The sequence below is a fragment of the Mauremys reevesii genome, linkage group 26 (assembly GCF_016161935.1).
Source record: "Mauremys reevesii isolate NIE-2019 linkage group 26, ASM1616193v1, whole genome shotgun sequence".
NCBI lineage: Eukaryota > Metazoa > Chordata > Testudines > Geoemydidae > Mauremys > Mauremys reevesii.
The window spans coordinates 7,608,571-7,628,461 of record NC_052648.1 but is presented as its reverse complement, the minus strand read 5'-3'; the positions used below and the strand labels follow the sequence as shown (position 1 = coordinate 7,628,461).

The window sequence follows — 19,891 nt, the reverse complement described above, 5'->3', positions numbered from 1 at the left end:
GAAGATGGGTAGCCACATTCTGTACCAGCTGGAACTTGTGCATAGTCTTTTCATTTCATGTCGGATACAATGAATTTACTCCTGGGGGAATTCTGAACCAAAAAATTAAAAATTCTGTGCATATTTTAAAATTCTGCATATTTTATTTGTTAAAATAACACAATATAATCGTGCCAGTTTCAATCATTTTGGTAACTTATTTCAAAACACCTGTCAGCAAGTATGTCTGTAACAATACAGACAACAAAAAAGATTCCCACAGGAGTAGAAAGTTAAAGAAACCCCTATGACAACCCAGTTCCTGTTTTCTGTTATGCTTTTGTTGGATGACTGAGTCTGGTGTGTCATGTGCCAGCTGGGCACATCCTGGGGGGAAAACTCTGCCCCTCCGGTCTTTTAGTCAATTCTTGTTTTTTCATCCTGCCACTGTAGGGTTACCATATAGAGGTACCCAAAAAGAGGACACTGCCTGGGGAGGAAGAGCTGGAGGGGGGGAGTTACAGTTGCGGGGCCCCCCTGCCCCTGAAACCTGCTCTCCCCGCCCCCCCCCCCCCCGAGCCCAGCTGTGGGGTTAGACACCTGCACCACCCCCTCTCTCCCCAAAGCCCAGGGATCCAGAGGGTGTAACAGCCTGATACTGGTCAGGCTGGGTTTGTATGGAGTTTCTTATGGTGACTTCAGTGTTGGACTGTGCAGGGCTGAGACTGCACAGGGCCTCCATCCCCGCTGGGCTGGATACTCCGCTCACTGCATGCTGCCTCCTTCCTTCAGGGTATGCTAGAAACTGCAGCAGCTGGAAACCCCTTCCCCTCCCACGGGCAGTGTCCTCTATTTGCGATCTGGAAGCCAGGTTCTGTTGGGTCCAGTGGCCCCTAGTGGCGGCCAACAGTTCTGCAGTGCCAATTCTGCCGGGGGAAAAAATGAAATGCTGTGCAGATTAGGGTGACCACCTTCTCAAAAGGCAAAAACAGACACATCAGGAGCCACGCTCCCAGCCTCTCCTCTTTCCCTTAAGGCCCTGCCCCCTGGCAAAGTCAGAAGCCGGAGTTGGGCTGTGGTAAGAGCTGCCCAGGGAGCCCAGGCTACTCCACCTGCCCTGGATGGGTGCCCTGGATGGATGCCCTGTGTCCCCACTCCCCCGGGGCATGCAGCCCAAGGCAAGTGGAAAGTCTGGGGTTCCCTGCAGTGGCCCAGGCTCCCTGGGCAGCTCTTACTAATGCCCAGCTCTGGTTTCTGGCCTGGCCAGGAGGGGGGCCTCGTGGCAATGGGGGACTAAGACCCACCTCAGCCTCCCTATTGGGAAGAGGCTGGCACTGTCTCTGAGCATTGGACAGGCGCGGAGCAGTGCTGCAGGGAATCTGGGATAGTTGCTGTACCGGAGTCATTCAGACTGGGACTTAAACTCTGCATTTCAGGCCTGTCTTGCCCAATTTGGGATGGGTGGTCACCCTAGCTCAGAACGTTAATTCTGTGCACATTCTTCATTGTGACATGCATGGATTACTGTGGCCAAGTCCTGATCCATGAGGAAGGAACAAAGTTTTCTGGCAAGCTGGAGGCCAAAAAAAAAAAAAAAAAAAGAAATTGAAGCTACTTGGTCAACGGGTTTAGCAAGGAATCAAACAGAATCTTGAGGTTTTGCACTACTTTCACTAATGGGGAATGTGTGCCTTTAATGGAGCATGAAGACTAGGGGCTGGGCTACACTTGTGAGTTACAGCGCATTAAAGGAGCCCCGGGCGCACTAGCTCACTACCTGCCCACATTGGCAAGGCACGTAGAGCGCTCTGACTCCACGGCTAGAGCGCTCCTGGTACTCTACCTCGGCGAGCAGAATAACGTTTGATGCGCCCCAGTGAATGAGGTGTTGCATTACTGCACTCTGATCAGCCTCCAGAAACGTCCTGTAATCCCCTTAACTCAAGTGGCCGCTTTTGTCATTGTTTTGGATATGCCCTTTGAAAGCTCTGTTTGACAGTGGGCTGCTTATCTGCTCTAAGACAAAGCAACCATTACTGTGGAATGCTGTGTGTGAGAGAGAGAGAGAGTGAGGGGGGGGGCGGGGGGAGGAGGTCTGCTGCTGTCTGAATTTACAAGACCGCATGCTGACATGCTCTCAGCCCCTCAAAAACCCACTCTATCCCCCCCACATACACACAACGCACTCCCTGTCACACTCCACTCCCCCCATTTGAAAAGCACGTTGCAGCCACTTGCATGCTGAGATAGCTGTCACAATGCACTGCTCTCTGTGGCCCTTGCAAGAGCTGCTAATATGGCCATGCCAGTGTGCTGTCAGTGTGGACAGAATACAGCACTTTCCCTACTGTGCTCTACGAAGGCTGGTTTAACTCAGAGCACTCTACGTGTGCAAGTGTAGCCATGTTGTATGTCTTATCTAGCTCTCTGAAGTGTTTCCCCTTTCTGACCAGCTTTATTCTAGTCTTGTCTGGTCCAGCTCTTCTACATCCAGGGCACCTCTACACTGGTGTTACTGTGACCACAAAAGGGATTGTACCAGTATAACTATACATGCAAACAAAAAAATCACACCCCTAACGAATAGTTACACCAGTACAAAAACTGTATATCAGGTCTGTACACTCTAATACTGAAAAGAGTGGAATGTAAATAAAAGTCATAAGCCTCAGCAAAGGAAATAAACTGTATTAAAATGAAAAACAGGACTGTGCTATTTTAATCCACATTAAAAAATGTTTGTTGGAACAAAACATCTAAAATATAGTGTAACCCTTCTGGAGTCGGCAGCAACAAGGGCTGGGTTCAATGTCCAGGGGTCCCTCTTAACAATACAACACAGAACTGGCTTGAGCCCCACCCAGTAATCTGGGAAAATTAAACACCACCCGTGGGTGCCTCTAAGGGGCAATACTTCCCCACTCGCAAACACTGAGTCTGGGTTAGCAGAGAATACTTTTAATAAACAGGGCAAGGAACCTGGCATTAATTTGTGAAAACACCATAATTTGCACATATCTGACCATTAGCAAAACTCCTGCCCAGAGTACATTGACCAGTGGCCTTTGCCTCCGTTTCTCACCTTGCAGTGTGAAAGCCCAACAAACAAATGTCCCTTTAACATGCCACTCCCCTCTTCCTCCATCCCACCCCACTTACAGCTGCTGTCCTTGGTCAGCAGAGATCCAGAGTTCAGAAGTGGGTTCATGTGAGTTCGCCTCCCACAGGGACGTGGGGGAGAGGGATGTCAAGCAGTGCCTTAGTTGTGCTGCTGCCACAACTGCTCAGTTACCACTGTCCACCTGTGTCACTGCATGCTGTCGTTTGTCGTGCCACCATTCGCTTCACCACTCCATCATCTGCTCTGCCACCGATGTCCCTGTGCCATCACCTTCTACTGCCACGTGTCTCTTTACTGAGACCTCTGTGAGTCGGTCTATTGAGGTTCCATCCAGCTCTCAGTGATTTTAGCAGCTAGTGAGGGAACCTCACTGCTAGTACAGGCTGGGCCATCTCTTTCACAGAAACACTGTCCTGCAGCAGGTCTAAGACTATGTCTATGCTAGCACTTTTGTTGACATAACATATGTTGCTCTGGGCTGTGAAAAAACACCCTCTGAGCCTCATAAGTTGCACCGATATGAACATGGCTATGTCAGTGGGAGAGGGTCTCCCACCAACACAACTGCTGCTACTCGCTGGAGGTGGTTTAATTATGTCTATGGGAGACCTCTCTCCTGTTGGCATAGAGTGGCTACACAAGCTATCTTACAGTGACATGTCTGTATCAGTACAGCTGTGCCTCTGTAAGCCTGCTAGTGTAGACATGGCCTGTAGCTCATCACTTAGACCTGATTAGAGCTGAAATCACCGAAAGCGATTGCTTAACAAAACAAAAGACTGTTGATGGAGCCTAATCAGCCCTGTTTTTAAACAGTGGAGAGGAGCAGGTCAAATGGTGCCTGACTCTTAGGAGAAGCCCACACCGCCAGGCGGAAACACCTGTCCCCACCCTCTCTCCCTCCATTGCGATTTGGCATCTGAACCCCATGTCAGCGACTTCAGGTCAGTTGAAGGTGACCCCCTCAATCAGGACAAGCTTCAGCTATGTCTACACTACGGACCTTTCAGCGGCACAGCTGTGCCACTACAGCCGGGCTGCTGTAAGGTCTCCCGTGTAGCTGCTCTTTGCTGGCGAGAGAGCTCTCTCCTGTCAGCATAACTAAACCACCCGCAACGAGCAAACTAAACCACCCCCAGCGAGCGGTGTTGGCTATGTCGGCAGGAGAGCCTTTCCTGCTGACACAGCGCTATCCACACAGCACTTTTGTGGGTGAAACTTAAGTTGGTCAGGGGTGTGGTGTGTTTTTTTTTTTCCCACACCACAACCAACAAAAGTTTCACTGATAAAAGTGCTTGTGTAGACAGAGCCTTAGTACAGTCCTGCTGGCCTTTACTCTTACAATAAGGATGGCAAAATTTCATTACCTCTGTATTCAATACTGAAGTGATTTGTAACTCAACACCAGCCAAAATTGATCACTTGGGCAACACAGGTATCTGCTTGATACCTAGGCATAGTAGGTGTGTTCATGTAAATACAGTCTGGCCATTAAATCTTACATCACCCCACCCCACCCCCTAATCTCATCACTAGATGTCAGGGAAAAGCTTGTTCCAACCTTGCTTACGTAGAATTATTGTTTGCAGTTGTGGCTCTGCATAGCGTACATGGGCACTGATTATAAAATATATAGTGTTAAAATTGTTTCTGGTGAAAAGCTCCTTACCAATGGGGCTCTGAAATGTTTGATCAGTGGGGAAAATGGAGAAGCTTGCGTATGTTTATCTTGAGATTTGTGCAAGAGAATATGAGGAAAGGAATGTTTTTTTTCCCTTTTAACTTGTCTGCTCTCTCTCTCTCTCTGTCACTTCCCCACCCCTTTGCCTTTTCATTTTTCAGGTGCTGAAAACTCACTGGAAACATGGGGTCTGAAAACCCAAGTCCACAGAACCCTGGCTGTAAGATCATGACCTTCCGTCCTACCCTAGAGGAGTTTCGGAACTTTGGGAAATATGTTGCTTTCATCGAATCGCAGGGAGCTCATAGGGCAGGGCTTGCCAAGGTGAGCTTGATCTTGACATACCGGGTTTAGAGAAGTTGAAAACCTCATAGGTGGAAACCTCAGCATTGGGCTTATGAACAGTTGTACTGGATACAGTATCTCAGTTGAGAAGTACAAATTATGTTGCAAGGAAGGAATCTGGGGACAGGTGTCTACAAAACAGTACTAGCGAGAAATAGTTGGCTTTTATTTAGTGTTGCTCTTTCTTTGAGTGTTATCGAAGTTGTCTACATGTAATGTGCATGAATAATCCAGGCAAAAATAGCAGCCAGTATGTGCCTGGCTGTAGTTTGTATGTTTGGAAACTAGAACATTTTTGTTAATGAGGAGACATAATGGCCAAACCATTGTGATTATTCCCTATTCTTCAATCATAAGTGATTTTAATTTCTAGCTGGAGAACTAGACACTGATTTGTGTTAACATGATGTCTGAAAAACTACTATCTAATAGCATGTGCCCCTTAGTACTGAAGCAGCATGACCTATAATTTGAATGTGTGCTGGGAGTCAGAACTCTGAAGTTTGCTTCTGGTTCTGCTGTGGACATGCTCTGACCTCAAGCAATTTACATAGGATGCATATTTTAAAATGCCACAGGGGAGTTAATGCCCAAATCCCAGCGGAGTTATGCGCCTCATTCCCTTTGGCACTTTTGAAAATCATACCTGTAATTTCTTTTAAAACAAACAAAAGGACGTATTTTTTCACACAATGCACAGTCAACCTGTGAACTCCTTGCCAGAGGAGGTTGTGAAGGCCAAGACTATAACAAGGTTTAAAAAAAGAACAAGGTAAGTTCATGGAGGATAAGTCCATCAATTGCTATTAGCCAGGGTGGGCAGGGATGGTGTCCCTAGCCTCTGTTTGCCAGAAGCTGGGATGGATCAGTTGATGATTACCTGTTCCGTTCATTTCCTCCGGGGCACCTGACATTCCACTGTGGGAAGACCGGATACTGGGCTAGATGGACCTTTGGTCTGACCCAGTATGGCCGTTCTTATGTTCTTTGAGCCTGTTTGCCCATCGGTAAAAAGTAGTCAATATTCCCCCTGATAGGGAGGTGAGTGGGTTTATTGTGAAGTGCTTTGAAATAGTTGGAAAAATGCTATTTTGGTGTAAATTATTACTGCATTCCCATGTAGCATATGAGCTAACTATCCCTGCCCTTTAAAAAGCACCCCTAGTTCAGTGTAGTTCAAAGGTATCCCTATTTTTCTTCCCAAATGTCTGTTTGCTAATGTCAAGCTGGCAGGCATGTATGAGCGAAAACACCGGAAATTCAGTCAGAAAAGGTTTACTGATTCTGCAATGTTTTTAAAATTTATTTTTATTTTTAATTAACAAGTAATCCTTGTACACCTCTACCCTGATATAACGTCACCTGATATAACTCAAATTTGGATATAACGTGGTAAAGCAGTGCTCTGGGGAGCGGGGCTGCACACTCCAGTGGATCAAAGCAAGTTCGATATAATGCGGTTTCACCTATAACGCTGTAAGATTTTTTTGGCTCCCAAGGACAGTGTTGTATCAGGGTAGAGGTGTATAACATTTAGTATTAATCCTTGCAATAAATGTATTGAATAAACATGGCTGGTGATTAGTCAGAGAAGTAGATGTCCTCAGTTTGTCCTTCTTTAGGGGAAAAGAAAATGGGGTAATTTTTGTCAGACACTCAGTTGATTATAAAAATAGTCATTCCTAGTTTAAAAAAATGTATTCGAATTTTTATCTAACGTCTCAGTGTAAGACTAGAAAACAAAATGAAACTAAGTACTGGGCCATTATGAGAGCTGGTCATATCTGATTTCTAAGTTTAAATGCTATAAACATAAATGTTAGAGAAAATCCGGGCAAATTAACTAGGAAAAATCCTTTTGTGACCATATCTTGTTGCATCACAGATGGACTAATTTGCCCTAACAAGACAGATATGCACTTGGCATTTAATGGAACAAAATAGAGCGCACACACAGAAAAGTAAAACTGTTAGGCATGAGAGAATAGCTCCTTGTTAAAACAGGTCAATTACTGCTTTTATTGCAAAATTGCAAAATGGAGCCTGGTATTGATAAAAAAGCTCTCCATGAAGTGTTTCCTTGCTCACTCAAGCGTACTAATGGTTTAATTCTCTCCGAGTCCTCTGGAGTAGATTATTGTAACTAGTCTAAAAGCTGTTGGTGAATTCAAATCTCAGAAAGAGGTAGCTTTTCCAACAGTACTATGTCCTCAGCTTTGCAGAATATTGGTTTTGTGCCTTGACAACTTTATCCAGACATGGCCTTCTAATTGACAAAAAAGCCCACCTTACTCTGGAGAACCCATTTCCCTGACAATCATATCTATCCTTCCATATCTATCAATCATAATTAATCTCCTTTTTTTGTTTAAATTCGTATGTTTTATTCTTCAAGTTTGAAATACGTTTCCTCATTGTCCTTCGACATGCACCTTCCATGCACAAGGGAACCTCCTCAGCATTTAGGCCTAGAATTATTCTATTTAAACTGACGCTTTCACCTTCCAAACTCTGCACTGCTCTGCAGCGTCTTTTCACATCTTCAGCATTTGCCTGAAAGAGCCAGGAAACAGTGGGACATCTATCCTTAAGGAGAGCCAATGCTTATATCTTTAGTGGCTCACTTCTTAAAACGAGCGCTCTGTCCATCATCTTTGTACTTTTGTCTTGCCTTTTCCCTTCCTAGGCCTTTGTGGTTGAGTCTATATGAAGTCTATTATCTCTACCTAGGAGTTTACCCAGCAGGATTTTCCTGACCAGTGCGGACACACCTTTATTTATTTATTTTGTGTTGGGGTGGGGGGCAGGGGGAAAGACCTGTGCTCTACAACACAGCAGACCACCTGCATCTCCCCAGGTGGCATCTAGTATGGTTTTATAACACTGCTTTTAGCACAGATCTCAGACAAAAATCCCCATCTGTGCCAGCCAGGGAATCTATGCTGGCAAAAGCTATTTAGACATGGATGTTGCTGGTAGGGCTACAGCCATAATATGGACAGGACCTCCTGTCTTTTCATCAAATTTTGCTTTTCTTTATGATAAGCCTCTTCTAATGGTTTTCATTGCTTAAAATAGAAAGGATTCCTTTTCAATCCAGCTTTGGCGCGAACTAATAAGCATATGAATTCTAAATATGTGCCCCTTTATTTACATCAACTAGGTGCTAGCTGTAGTATCTACTTATGTATCAGAGGGGTAGCCGTGTTAGTCTGGATCTGTAAAAGTGGCAAAGAGTTCTGTGGCACCTTATAGACTAACAAACGTATTGGAGCATGAGCTTTTGTGGGTGAATACCCACTTTGCCACAGAACTCCTTATCGACTTATGGCCATTTATTAAGCATGATAACAAGAAATATTGCACTGGAGTAAACGGAGTTGTTTTGAAATAATCATACTGAGTACTTATATAGAACTTTGTTTTCCAAGCAATTTATAAACACTAGCTACCTAATTAAGCTTCTCAATGCCCCTGTGAAGAAGCTGAATATTATCTTCATTTTCCAGATGGGCAGAAAGGCCTGCAACACAGTTCTTCTCATGGTCTTTTTGGCCCATCTATTTTACAAACCACGATGATCCTGCCACATGGCCTGCGTTTGAAGAGAACTGAAGTTTGCTTACTCCCTTTGTGCCCCAATCTATCAGCCTCTTCTTGTAGCAAGGTCTTTTAGTCAGTAGGACAGACGTGTTGAAGTCCTGCCTAGACATTGAATTTAAAAGTGTTGTCAGTGGGTTTCCCAGACATGGCTAAAAATTGTTTTGTTTTTACTGATGATGGTTTGTGCTACTCAAGGTTTTAGCATGGTTTAGAGCAGGGGTGAGCAAACTATGGCCCGGGGGCCGCATCTGGCCCTTCAGATGTTTTCAGTTTGGCCCTTGAGCTCCAGCTGGGTAGCAGGGTTGGGGGCTTACCCTGCTCCGTGCATGCCGGGGCTCTGCGTCACTCCCTCAAGCAGCTCCCCCCTCCTATGCATAGGGACAGCTGGGGGCACCGCACACTGTCCCCACCCCAAGCACCACTCCCGCAGCTCTCCTTGCCCAGGAACTGCAGCCAGTGGGAGCTGCAGGGGCAGTGCCTGCGGATGATGCAGTGTGCAGAACTGCTTGGCCACGCCTCTGTGTAGGAGCCATGGGGGGACATGCTGCTCCTTCTGGGAGCTGCTTGAGGTAAGTGGGTCCCAGAGCCTGCACCCCTGACCCCCTCCTGCACCCTGTTCCCCCTCCCACCCTCTGAACCCCTCGGTGCCAGCCTGGAGCACCCTCCTGCACCCCCAACCCCTCATCCCCAGCCCCACACCGGAGTCCTCACCTCCTCCTGCACCCCAACCCCCAATTTCATGAGCATTCATGGCTCGCCATACGATTTCCATACCCAGATGTGGCCCTTGGGCCAAAAACTTTTCCCACCCCTGAACTAGGGTGTCCAATTTTGGTTGGATGTATTCCTGGAGGTTTCATCACATGACATCTTTAATTCAAGATTAATCTTTAATTCCTGGAAACTCCAAGACAATCATGGAGGATTGGCAACCCTATGTGGAAGGGCTCTTAGACCCTGTTTTGAAACAGACTTTCTAACCCAGTCATGATCTTCCGCTCCAGGGAAAGTACTTTAGCATTTCCTCTAGCAAGAATAATATATAAAAATCATCAGGCTAATTCTGTTCCTGTTTAGTGTAGAGAGAGCTTGAGAGCCCCTTGAAAGCTCAGAAGGGTTTAATAATCTGTAGACTTTAGTGTGACAATCTCAGCAGGGTTTGCCAGCCTTCTTCACATTACTGCTGGTCCTGAAATCATTCCATGAAGCAAATTAAAAATAGAGTAGTACTGCAGGTATCCAGTAGAAAAGAAGTTCTGCAGTATGGGCCTGTTCTAACTCCTAGTGAAGGCAATGGGAGGATTGGGTCCCATGCTGAGGTATTCCACAACATACTGCTAACTGGGGAAATTCCTTTCGATTTTCACCGGGTTTTAGCTCCTGTTTTTTCCATTTTGAGGTAAAATCAGGGCTTGTACAAACTTATAATGGAAAAGAAGCAAACTACTAATTGCTTGGTATAATTGAGTTATACCAAACAATTTCAGTCGTGTTCTGAATCTCCCTATTTTTAATTGTTTTTCCCCCATGGAGAGGATAGTGTCATTAGAAATCTCTAAAAGGCTCTGAAATCAGTGGGTGTGGGTACTGTCTTGTAATAGGGCTGATAGTGGATTTATTACAATTTCTTAGGGTGGCAGGAGAGAAAAAAATGCCACTTTCCAGGAAAGAAGGGTATAAACTGTTTTGATGTACAGTGAAAGTCTAAACTAACTTCAAAAAATATTTCTCACCATTGATCTTCCTCTGGTGCAGCTCCATCAGTGGGAGGGGCTTGTAGTAGACAGGCTGCCAGTGTTTTAACCACTGTCACCTAGGCCTGCTCTAAGCAGGGTTAGGTGACATGATGGTTAAAATGCATGTGGCTGGTCTATGGTAGCTGGAGGACTGCAGCAGTGTGAAATATGCCTACACTAGTGTTTGTCTTAGCAGAAGTTAAGTGTTTGCATGGCATAGATGTGACTTTTGTTTTTCTTTCCTCCTCTTCCAGGTGATTCCTCCCAAGGAATGGAAGCCCCGAAAGACTTATGATGACATCGATGACATGGTCATCCCAGCACCTATCCAGCAGGTGGTGACTGGGCAGTCAGGATTATTCACCCAGTATAATATACAGAAGAAACCCATGACGGTGGGAGAATACCGGCGTCTGGCCAACAGTGAGAAGTATGTAATTGTTATGAGTGACAATCTGGTGCGGTATTATGAATTGGGAGGGGCAGTTGGAAAGCCTTTCTTCTTTACAAGCTGGGAAGGAATTGCAGCCAAACTTGTTAAATTGGAAACATTCTGGTGGGAATGGCTTGTACTTGTAATGTTTCAGATTTGTAATCGGAGGAGGCTGTGCTGGAGCATCCTTGTATGTTCTGCTGAACATGTACAGGCACCCTCCCCTGACCCAGCCTGGCCCGAACCTGCCACAGCCGGGGGCTAGGCGCCCGACCCAGCCCAGCCCCGAGCCTGCCGTGTCCGGGGGACAGGCGCCCCTTCCCGAGCCCTAGCCCAACCCAGACCTGCTGCGGCCGGGGAGAGGTGCCTCTCCCCCACAGCCCAGGTGCTGCCGCAGGAAGAGAGAGCTGGGGGGGGGCAACCTCTCTCCCCACCGTAGCCTCGGGGAGCCCCACTGCACCCTAAACCCCTCATCCCTGTCCCCAGCCGGAGCCCTCAACCCCCCCCACCTCCCGCACTCCAACCCTCTGCCCCAGCTCTGAGCCGCCTCCTACACTCCAAACCCCTTGGCCCCACCCTGCCACATTAATTTTGTTATGTGCACCAATATGGAGGTGATGTGTCACACAGGTTCATGTCACACATCACCTCTGTATTGGTGCACATAACAAAATTCATTCCGCACATGGGTGGGAAAAATTAGAGGGAACACTAGTTGTAGGCAGAACAGAGTGATTAACTAGGTGTTCGGATATAGGTTCCTCTGGGTCTGCTAAGTAGCTCAAAGTATAGAAGACAGTAACTATACTTGTTTAACATCTAAGTTCCTAAACTCTTAGCTTTTCCCTTTGCTGGTCAGGTACTGTACTCCTCGCCACCAAGATTTTGAAGACCTGGAACGCAAATACTGGAAGAATCTGACATTCGTCTCACCAATTTATGGGGCAGATATCAGTGGCTCACTATATGATGCCGTAAGTGATATGTACATACTTTTCAGCTGCTTGTTAGATGGACCATAACGTTTAGTTCCTACTGAATAAATAGCAATAATACTTCTGCAGTGCCTTGCAATGCACTAGAATTGCATTGCACTTTACAAACAGTTAATTTAGCTTGGCAACACCTATGCGAGGGCAGGTATTGTCCCCGTTTTCTTCATGGGGAAACTATATGGTCTGATTTTCAGAGTGCTGGGCAATGGAGTCAGTGGAAGCCAAGAGTGCTTAGCCTCTCTAAGAATCAGACAAAAAGTACCTAATCAAAGATCACACGAAGCCTCTGGCAGAGATGAGACTCGTGATCTGTTCTCCTGATTCATCCACAACACCATTAAAGAAAATGGCCATCCAGTTAGAATGGACTGTCCAACCAGATGGACTCTAGGAAAAGCAAGCGCACCTGCCACCTTCCCGTTTCGGGTGGGGTTTTTTTTTTTCCCCTTTGGAAAAGCAGCCAAAGAGTGAAATAAATTTCTGCTGAAGTGCTGTGGCGATCCGGAAACACAACACTTCAGGCCTTGTGCTCATAATAAAAAATTATCTTCACTATCTGTAAATACAACCTTTTAACTGAAAATAACACTCATTTTTGAGGAGACAAAGTAACGGAATATAAACTGATAAATCTCTTTTTTTTAATACATCTAAAATGTTTGGTTAATGTGGACAGTTTTGTTTATAGGCAAGTATTTTAGAATCCAAGTACCCTGGCAAGTAAACAGGTACTACATTATATTAAGGATAAAGCTGGATTGGACCAATGAAGGGTCTTTTCTTTCCCTAATATCTGATTTTTACAGACTTCGCCTATTTTTAAACCATCTAAAACTGTAATTCAATCCGCCTTACTTAACAAAAAGTTACTCATTTTTTCTCTTTAAATATGTAAATGCAAATTTATATAAAATATTTTAAAATAACTTCTAAACCAGACACAAATCTACAAAATATTTAAGTTATTAAATATGTGGTGGTGTTTTGGGTTTTTTTGTACACGAAGGTGGGATTTTCAAAAGAATTCAGCCTTGGTCTAACTCTGCTCCTGTTGAAGTCAATGGTGAAATGTTCTTCTATAAACCATTTTAGCTTCATGGATGAGTAGTAAATTGATTTGGATTTCTGATTCTTCATTTTGAGTATAATTGTTCTGCACACCTACCTACACTGAGCTGGGATAAAGAGTGACCATGTTTCACTGGTTAGACCCCAATGTGCAGAGTAGAGCCCATAGCCAGTTGGAACTACAGGGGTTATTTAGGTAACTGTAATATCTCTTTTCAGAGGAGTGGACACTTTTTTTTATTGGTTGCGAGTGTCCTAAGACGACTTTTGTGTGTTCACTGGGGAAAGTGACTAGATCAGGGCTCGGCAACCTATGGCACGCGAGCCAATTTTTAATGGCATGCTGGGGCTTGGCGGGACCCCAGTGTGCCATTAAAAATCCTGACGACGCGGCAAGCTGCAGGGTCCGCGCTCCCGGGCTGGAGAGCCGGGCACGACACAGCAAGCCACCGGCCCCTCCCCAGCCTTCCCCCCCTTCCCCATGAGCACAGCGCTCTGGGGGCCGGGGCTGCGCACTTCTGCGGGGCAGTGTTTGGCTCCATGGGGAGGGAAAGATGGTTCCCGCTCATCCAGAGCCCTGCCGCCGCGCGCAGCCCTGCTCCTCAGAGCGCTGCGTGTGTGGCGGCAGGGCTCCGGATCAGTGGGGAGCCTCGTGGTAAGGGATCTGGGTCTGTGGGGGAGGGTTGGATAAGGGATGGGGGCAGTCAGGGCACAGGGAGCAGGGTGGATTGGATGTGGGGGGTGGTTAGGGGCGGGGGTCTCTGGAGAGGGCAGTCAGGGAGCAGGGGAGGTTGGATGGGGCATGGGAGTCCCAGGGTCTGTTAGGGGTTGGGGGGTGGATAGGGGTCGGGGCAGTCAGGGGACAGGGAGCAAGGAGGGTCCTGGGGAGGCAGTTAGGGTGGGGAGGGTCTCTGGAGGGGATGGTCAGGGGAGGGAGCGGGGGGGCGTTGTATGGGTCCAGAGTTCTGGGGGTCCTGTCAGGGGGTGGGGAGCGGTTAGATAGGCATGGGAGTCCGGGGGGTTCAGCCCTCTGCCCTGAGCCCTTACCCCCCCTCTCCCCCACACACACTCTCAGCCCTCTGCCTTGAGCCCCGCACCCCCACACCCTCCCCCAGGCCCCTGCCTTGAGCCCTGTACCACCCAGCCCTCTGACTCCACACCCCCCCCCCCGCATGACCCCAGCCCTGACTCTGGCACCCCCACACATACCCAGCCCCCCTACCCTGACACCTGCACCCCCTCACATGTGCTTAGCCCTCTGCCCTGACTCTTGCACATCCCCAGCTCCATCCTGAGCACCAAACGGGAGCTCCTGCACCCTCACTCACATTCCCACCTGCACCCCTCACACCAAATGGGAGCTGCCCAGGTAAGTGTCCTCACACCCAAACCTCTTGCCCAGACCCTTCACCCCCAGCCCTGTGCTTGGTCCACTCCCACCCTCAGCTCAGTGCAGAGAGAGGAAGAGAATGGGCCAGAACCAGGGAGAAGGTAGGTACCCGCTGTATGTGGGCAGGGCCGGGACCCCAGACTGGCAATAGGCTGAGGGGGTCCCGCAGCCGGGATCCTGGCTAGCAGGAGCCAGTGGATGGAACCTCTGAGCAGCAGTGGGCTGAGCCGCTCAGCCCACTGCCGGTCTGGGGTCCCGGCCACTAGCCCCGCACAGCCCACTGCTGGTCTGGGGTTCTGGCTGCCAGACCCTTCCCAGCTGGGGTCCTGGCTGCAGGCCCCACTCAGCCCACTGCCGGCCTAGATGAACAGAACCCCCGACCAGCAGCGGGCTGAGCGGGCCGGCGGCATAAGATCAACATTTTAATTTAATTTTAAATGAAGCTTCTTAAACATTTTGAAAACCTTGTTTATTTTACAATATAACACTAGTTTACTTATATAATATATAGACTTGTATAGAGAGACCTTCTAAAAAACATTAAAATGTATTACCGGCACGTGAAACCTTAAATTAGAGTGAATAAATGAAGACTCAGCACACCACTTCTGAAAGGTTACCGACTCTTGGACTAGATAGTGGTTATAAAGAACTTCTAAAAATCAGAATAAGGTTCTCTTTGAAGAGAAGAAATATACAATGGTCCCCTCATCCTTCTTTCCTTTTGAGTAGAAAACTGCATCTCTGGAGTGTTGACTGACTGGTTGTAATATTTAGACAGTTAAAATGAGATCACACTGTCAAACGTGTAGTGCTTCTGTATACACAACAGAGCAAACATTGAGAACAAACATTCTACACTAGAGCTTCTTGATTGTATAAAGAAAAATGCAGCCCCCCTCCCCCCCACACTTATCTGACTTGGAATAAATACACATTATTGAGGCCTTCCACAGCAGTGGTTACTCAAAATGTTCATTGACTTGACTTAAATACATTAATATTAGTATCTCTTGCATGCCTGTGGCATTTTCCAGTGATGATAACCTGGATGAAATATATTGATTCTTTAAAAACAAACAAACAAACAAAACAAAAAAACAAAAAAAAACCACTTTTCAAAATTGATTTTTGCACCCGTATTTGAACCTTATAAGTAGCGGTTATTCATAGAATCATAGAATTCAAGATCAGAAGGGACCATTATGATCATCTAGTCTGACCTCCTGCAAGATGCAGGCCACATAAATCCACACACCCTTGCAAGCGCCCCCCCCCCCCCCCCATGAGGGAAGAAACCCCAGGGCCCCAGCCCCCCAATCCCAATTCTGATCCTCCCCCCCCCCCACCCCAAATATGGTCAGCTGGCATGAACAGCAGGCAAGACACTCAACCAAACCTCAAAAATTCACTTCAAATAAACAGATAACATGTAATTGGATTACCAGGCATTTAAATGTATGCGCATACTCTTGGTAACTGGCTTTGTCTAAGTATTTATGTTGCTCCCATCACTGAGGTTTTGGAATGCTCAAATATGTAGTTACGTTACACTTGTTGTGCCACTTCCTTTTGTGTTTTTATTGGGATCCTTTCTGTGGTGCTATGCGGGTTGATATAAAAGTGGAATCAAGGGACACTTACCTTTAACGTGTTCCATGTTTCCGTGTATTGAAAAGTGCATTTGAATTGGTCTTTGGCATAACAGTAGAGATACTTTTAATATGGTTGTGAAAAAGGTTTATTTTAACAGTTAGCCATTTAAACCATGTTAAGTTAAATTGCTTTTTAAAAGCAATAGTGTGGATGCAACTTGAATCTCTACTAATCCTATGGGTGCTGCAAGCAAGCTGAAGCAGGTATTTCAAGAACTATTTTGAATACATATGGGGCACTGCTAGCTTCCTTTTGGAAATTCTACACTCGGTCAACCTTTCCGCTACCAGCTTGTGCTCATCTGTGGTCTTACCAGTCTCTACTGAGATGGAGAAAACCAACTAACAGGAACTGTTAAACTTTTTTTCTCTCCACTGTTGCGTCTCTTAAAATCTTGAAAATAGAAAAATTCCACATCCCAATTTTGTCTTCATGACGTCTCTAGGCCAGCATATGAGGTGGGCCACTGTAATTTTACTTTGGCTTTGCATGTGTTCTCATTAATTAAGGGCACTTTTGAAAGCACTGCATCTAACAGTCTGTTCAGTGAAGGACGGCTGCTGCTTTAGAGCCATCTACTGGTATAGGCACTATACAGTCCAGTGCACTTGATCAGTGTCCTCAAAGTGGATCCTTCACTTGAAAGTTTTTTGAAGAGAGCATGTAAATTTACTTTACTATTACTCAATTTTATTTTTCTGATTGAGTCAGTTTCCCAGTGGTGGAGCCCCCACAGAACACACATGCCTGGTCTGGAGATAATGCAGCTTCTAATTAAACACTATCTTGAAGCCTTACCAAAAAGTTAGCAAAACCTTTCCTTAGTGCAGGGATCGGCAACCTTTCAGAAGTGCTGTGCCGAGTCTTCATTTATTCACTCTAATTTAAGGTTTAACGTGCCAGTCATACATTTTAAGGTTTTTAGAAGGTCTCTTTCTGTAAGTCTATATTATATAACTAAACTATTGTTGCATGTAAAGTAAATATGTTTTTTAAAATATTTAAGAAGCTTCATTTAAAATTAAATTAAAATGCAGAGCCCCCTGGACCGGTGGCCAGGACCTGGGCGGTGTGGGCGCCACTGAAAATCAGCTCGCGTGCCGCCTTTGGCACACGTGCCATAAGTTGCCTACCCCTGCCTTAGTGTATGGTGAACGTTTCTTTAAAAAAAACAAATATATTGGAAATGATTGGAACTTAAAGGAGCTGAATTAGTGCAGACACAGAAGCCTGTCTGGAAAACACAAGACGTTAGAATAAATTTATATCCAAATTTTAGGCTTTAAAGAGAGAGAAAATTTTGGATGTGAACATAATTCCTTTTAACCTTTTTGTGTATCTTATAGCTTTTGTAATTACTTGGGGGGGGAGGGGGGAGGAGATGTAGGGCATAAACTGCACTGCGTAAAATAGATGGATTTAAAAAAAAAAAGATAAATCTATTTATATAAAAGAGTAGCCTCTGACTTCATATTAACCAAGATAAAAATGTTGCAAGGTCTATCACTGTCATGTTTCAGAGCATGCATTGATCCCTCTTTGGGCTCAGGAAGTTAGCCCTTATTTCTTTGTTGTGTCGTACTGTACCTATGACGTACCTGACTTCAGCAAATTTTGGAGCCAGGATACTGGAGCAGATCAAGAATTATCAGTCTGTTCTGCCAAAGCAGCTCCTGATATGTTTCTACTTCGACTATGCTGAGTGGAGCCCTCTTGTCTTGTAGGATGTAGAAGAGTGGAATATTGGGAATCTGAACACCCTGTTGGACATGGTGGAGCATGAATGTGGGATTATCATAGAAGGTGTGAACACCCCCTACCTTTATTTTGGCATGTGGAAAACAACATTTGCATGGCATACTGAGGACATGGATCTCTACAGCATCAACTACCTACATTTTGGGGAGCCAAAATCCTGGTAAGTGGTTAGAATGTTGATGAGAGAAATAGTCATGAACCTTTGTCTCTGCTCGGACACTACCCTAGCCTCATTTTCTTCTACTGTGTAAGGTCTTGTGTATAACTCCAGTATACAACCTTGATAGGAAGCCAACTGCTAGTAATTGACAATAAGATGAAAGTGAATATATTTGGTCATAAAGTTGACATCACTGTAAGTTAGTACCCCTTAGACTTCAGATTAGTTATACTGACATAAACAGCTGGCTACTTTCATTGCACAAAAAACTCCTGAAAACCCAGTCTACACTAGCATTCCTTTGCAGGCTATTCCAATAGAGGTCTACACAGGCTCTTTCTTTCCCCACTCTTTCTCTCCTACTTGCTATTTGAATACATTATCTTTCCTTCACTTCTCTGTCTTGCTTTGAAGTATAAGTCCTGGCTCTGACATCCTCCTTTAAGGGTGTCCATAAGAGAACAGGGCTCTTGGGGAGGGAAGGGGCTAAAAACAGTGAGAGCTGTATTTCAACATTGAGACTTCTTGTAATGAATGCACAGGGTGGAAGCTGAGAGACATAAGCGAACAGTGATAGTGAAACATGAGCACTGCTGAAGCACTTCAGTATTAAAACACTGCAGTCCTCACATTTTGCTGTGGGGCAGATGGCATCTGTTATCTTAAGCTTCTACAGTTCAATATGCCAGATATTACCAATCTCTGGAGGAAGCTGAGGGAATTACTACTTCCTGGCTGATTCTTGAATCAGCATATTAAGTATTTTTTGGAGGCGTTTATGCATTTCCTGGTTAAAACTAACTTTCTATGAAAATGATCAATAAATAGGGTGAAATGGGGGAGTCAGGGAAGATGGAATTAAATAGCTTATAAAAAGCCTGTATATTTGGTTTCCACAGGCTTCCTTCTGTTTAAAAGTATAACCAGAGAGACTTGTCGACCCAAAAGAGTGATTTGCTGGGGATCTTGATGTGACTAATAAATATTGACATTTGCATGCAAATTCAAGCTTAAATGTCACAGTAAAGCTCTTTTCACTGTGCCCTGGCACTGGCAGACAAGATCTTCCCATCTCTCAACAATAGGAGTCCCCAGTGATGCCACTTATCTCCAGGCTGATAGAGCCTGCGGGTGTATGAGAGTTACCAGGAGGAAGGAGCCTGTAATGAATAAATATGGTGTTCCTTTACAATGCAGAGGGAATGGGGAGGAGGGGCTGGTCTGTGACGCATTCAGCCATGGTCTTGGTGCAAATCTTTGAATCACCCAATGGAAGATATTAATCTATTTTTGTGGCTCACCTGGCTTCACGGTTTCTTTTATTCAGGCAGAGGTGAAAGGACCTACAGGAGCAGTTATGCACTCTACGATAAACTAGTGTGACTTGAGGAGAAGTGGATCTCTGGGCTCTGAATAAAAAGTGACAAACTTTCATTTTAGATACCATCAAGTTGTCTCTGTCTTTGGAAGCAGCACATCCAAAATCATCTTTATTTGGTCCCTTGTCTCCACTAGGTGGTGCCAGAGGTGCATCAGACATTTTTACTATCCTTTAACCACATAGCAGTGAACTTGAGGAAAGGTGAAGCGTAAAGTCTTGGTTTTGGTAGTCTAAAGCCACACATCAGCATATAGATGTAAGTTGATGTAAAATGTGTGCTCTAAAATGTTACGTGCAGAACCCATCTTTAATATAAACAGGGTTTGCATTGGGGACATGTGGTTTTAATGACACCTGTCACTCCTTTACACGTTTGTGCACAGTCAGCCCCTTTTCCTTTGTTTCTTGAGGTTTTTCATTCTGTACCCAGAAGAGGAGTGTTGCCTTCAGAAAACAGGAATGACACCAGTTTATCTCTTGAGAGAAACGTAGGCCCAGCACCAAAATAGCAGCTGCTGCTTTGTATACAAAGACCCTACGCAGTAGCATTTGGATTTTGTGAGTGAAGGTTTAAGAATACAGGCG

General features: G+C 45.5%; 1 protein-coding gene across 5 annotated transcripts in view; it reads left to right on the top strand.

The window, feature by feature from the left end:
- Positions 1 to 19,891, top strand: part of KDM4B (lysine demethylase 4B) — a 155,005-nt gene that overhangs the window by 26,512 nt on the left and 108,602 nt on the right. For 3 of the 5 annotated variants that reach the window (XM_039516106.1, XM_039516107.1, XM_039516108.1), the window contains exons 1-4: positions 4,965 to 5,105; positions 10,720 to 10,895; positions 11,758 to 11,872; positions 17,732 to 17,925. In XM_039516106.1, coding sequence (XP_039372040.1) covers positions 4,965 to 5,105; positions 10,720 to 10,895; positions 11,758 to 11,872; positions 17,732 to 17,925 — 626 coding nt within the window. Of the gene's footprint in view, positions 1 to 4,942; positions 5,106 to 10,719; positions 10,896 to 11,757; positions 11,873 to 17,731; positions 17,926 to 19,252; positions 19,381 to 19,891 lie in introns of those variants that run through there. The other 2 variants (XM_039516110.1, XM_039516109.1) reach the window with 2 other exon arrangements.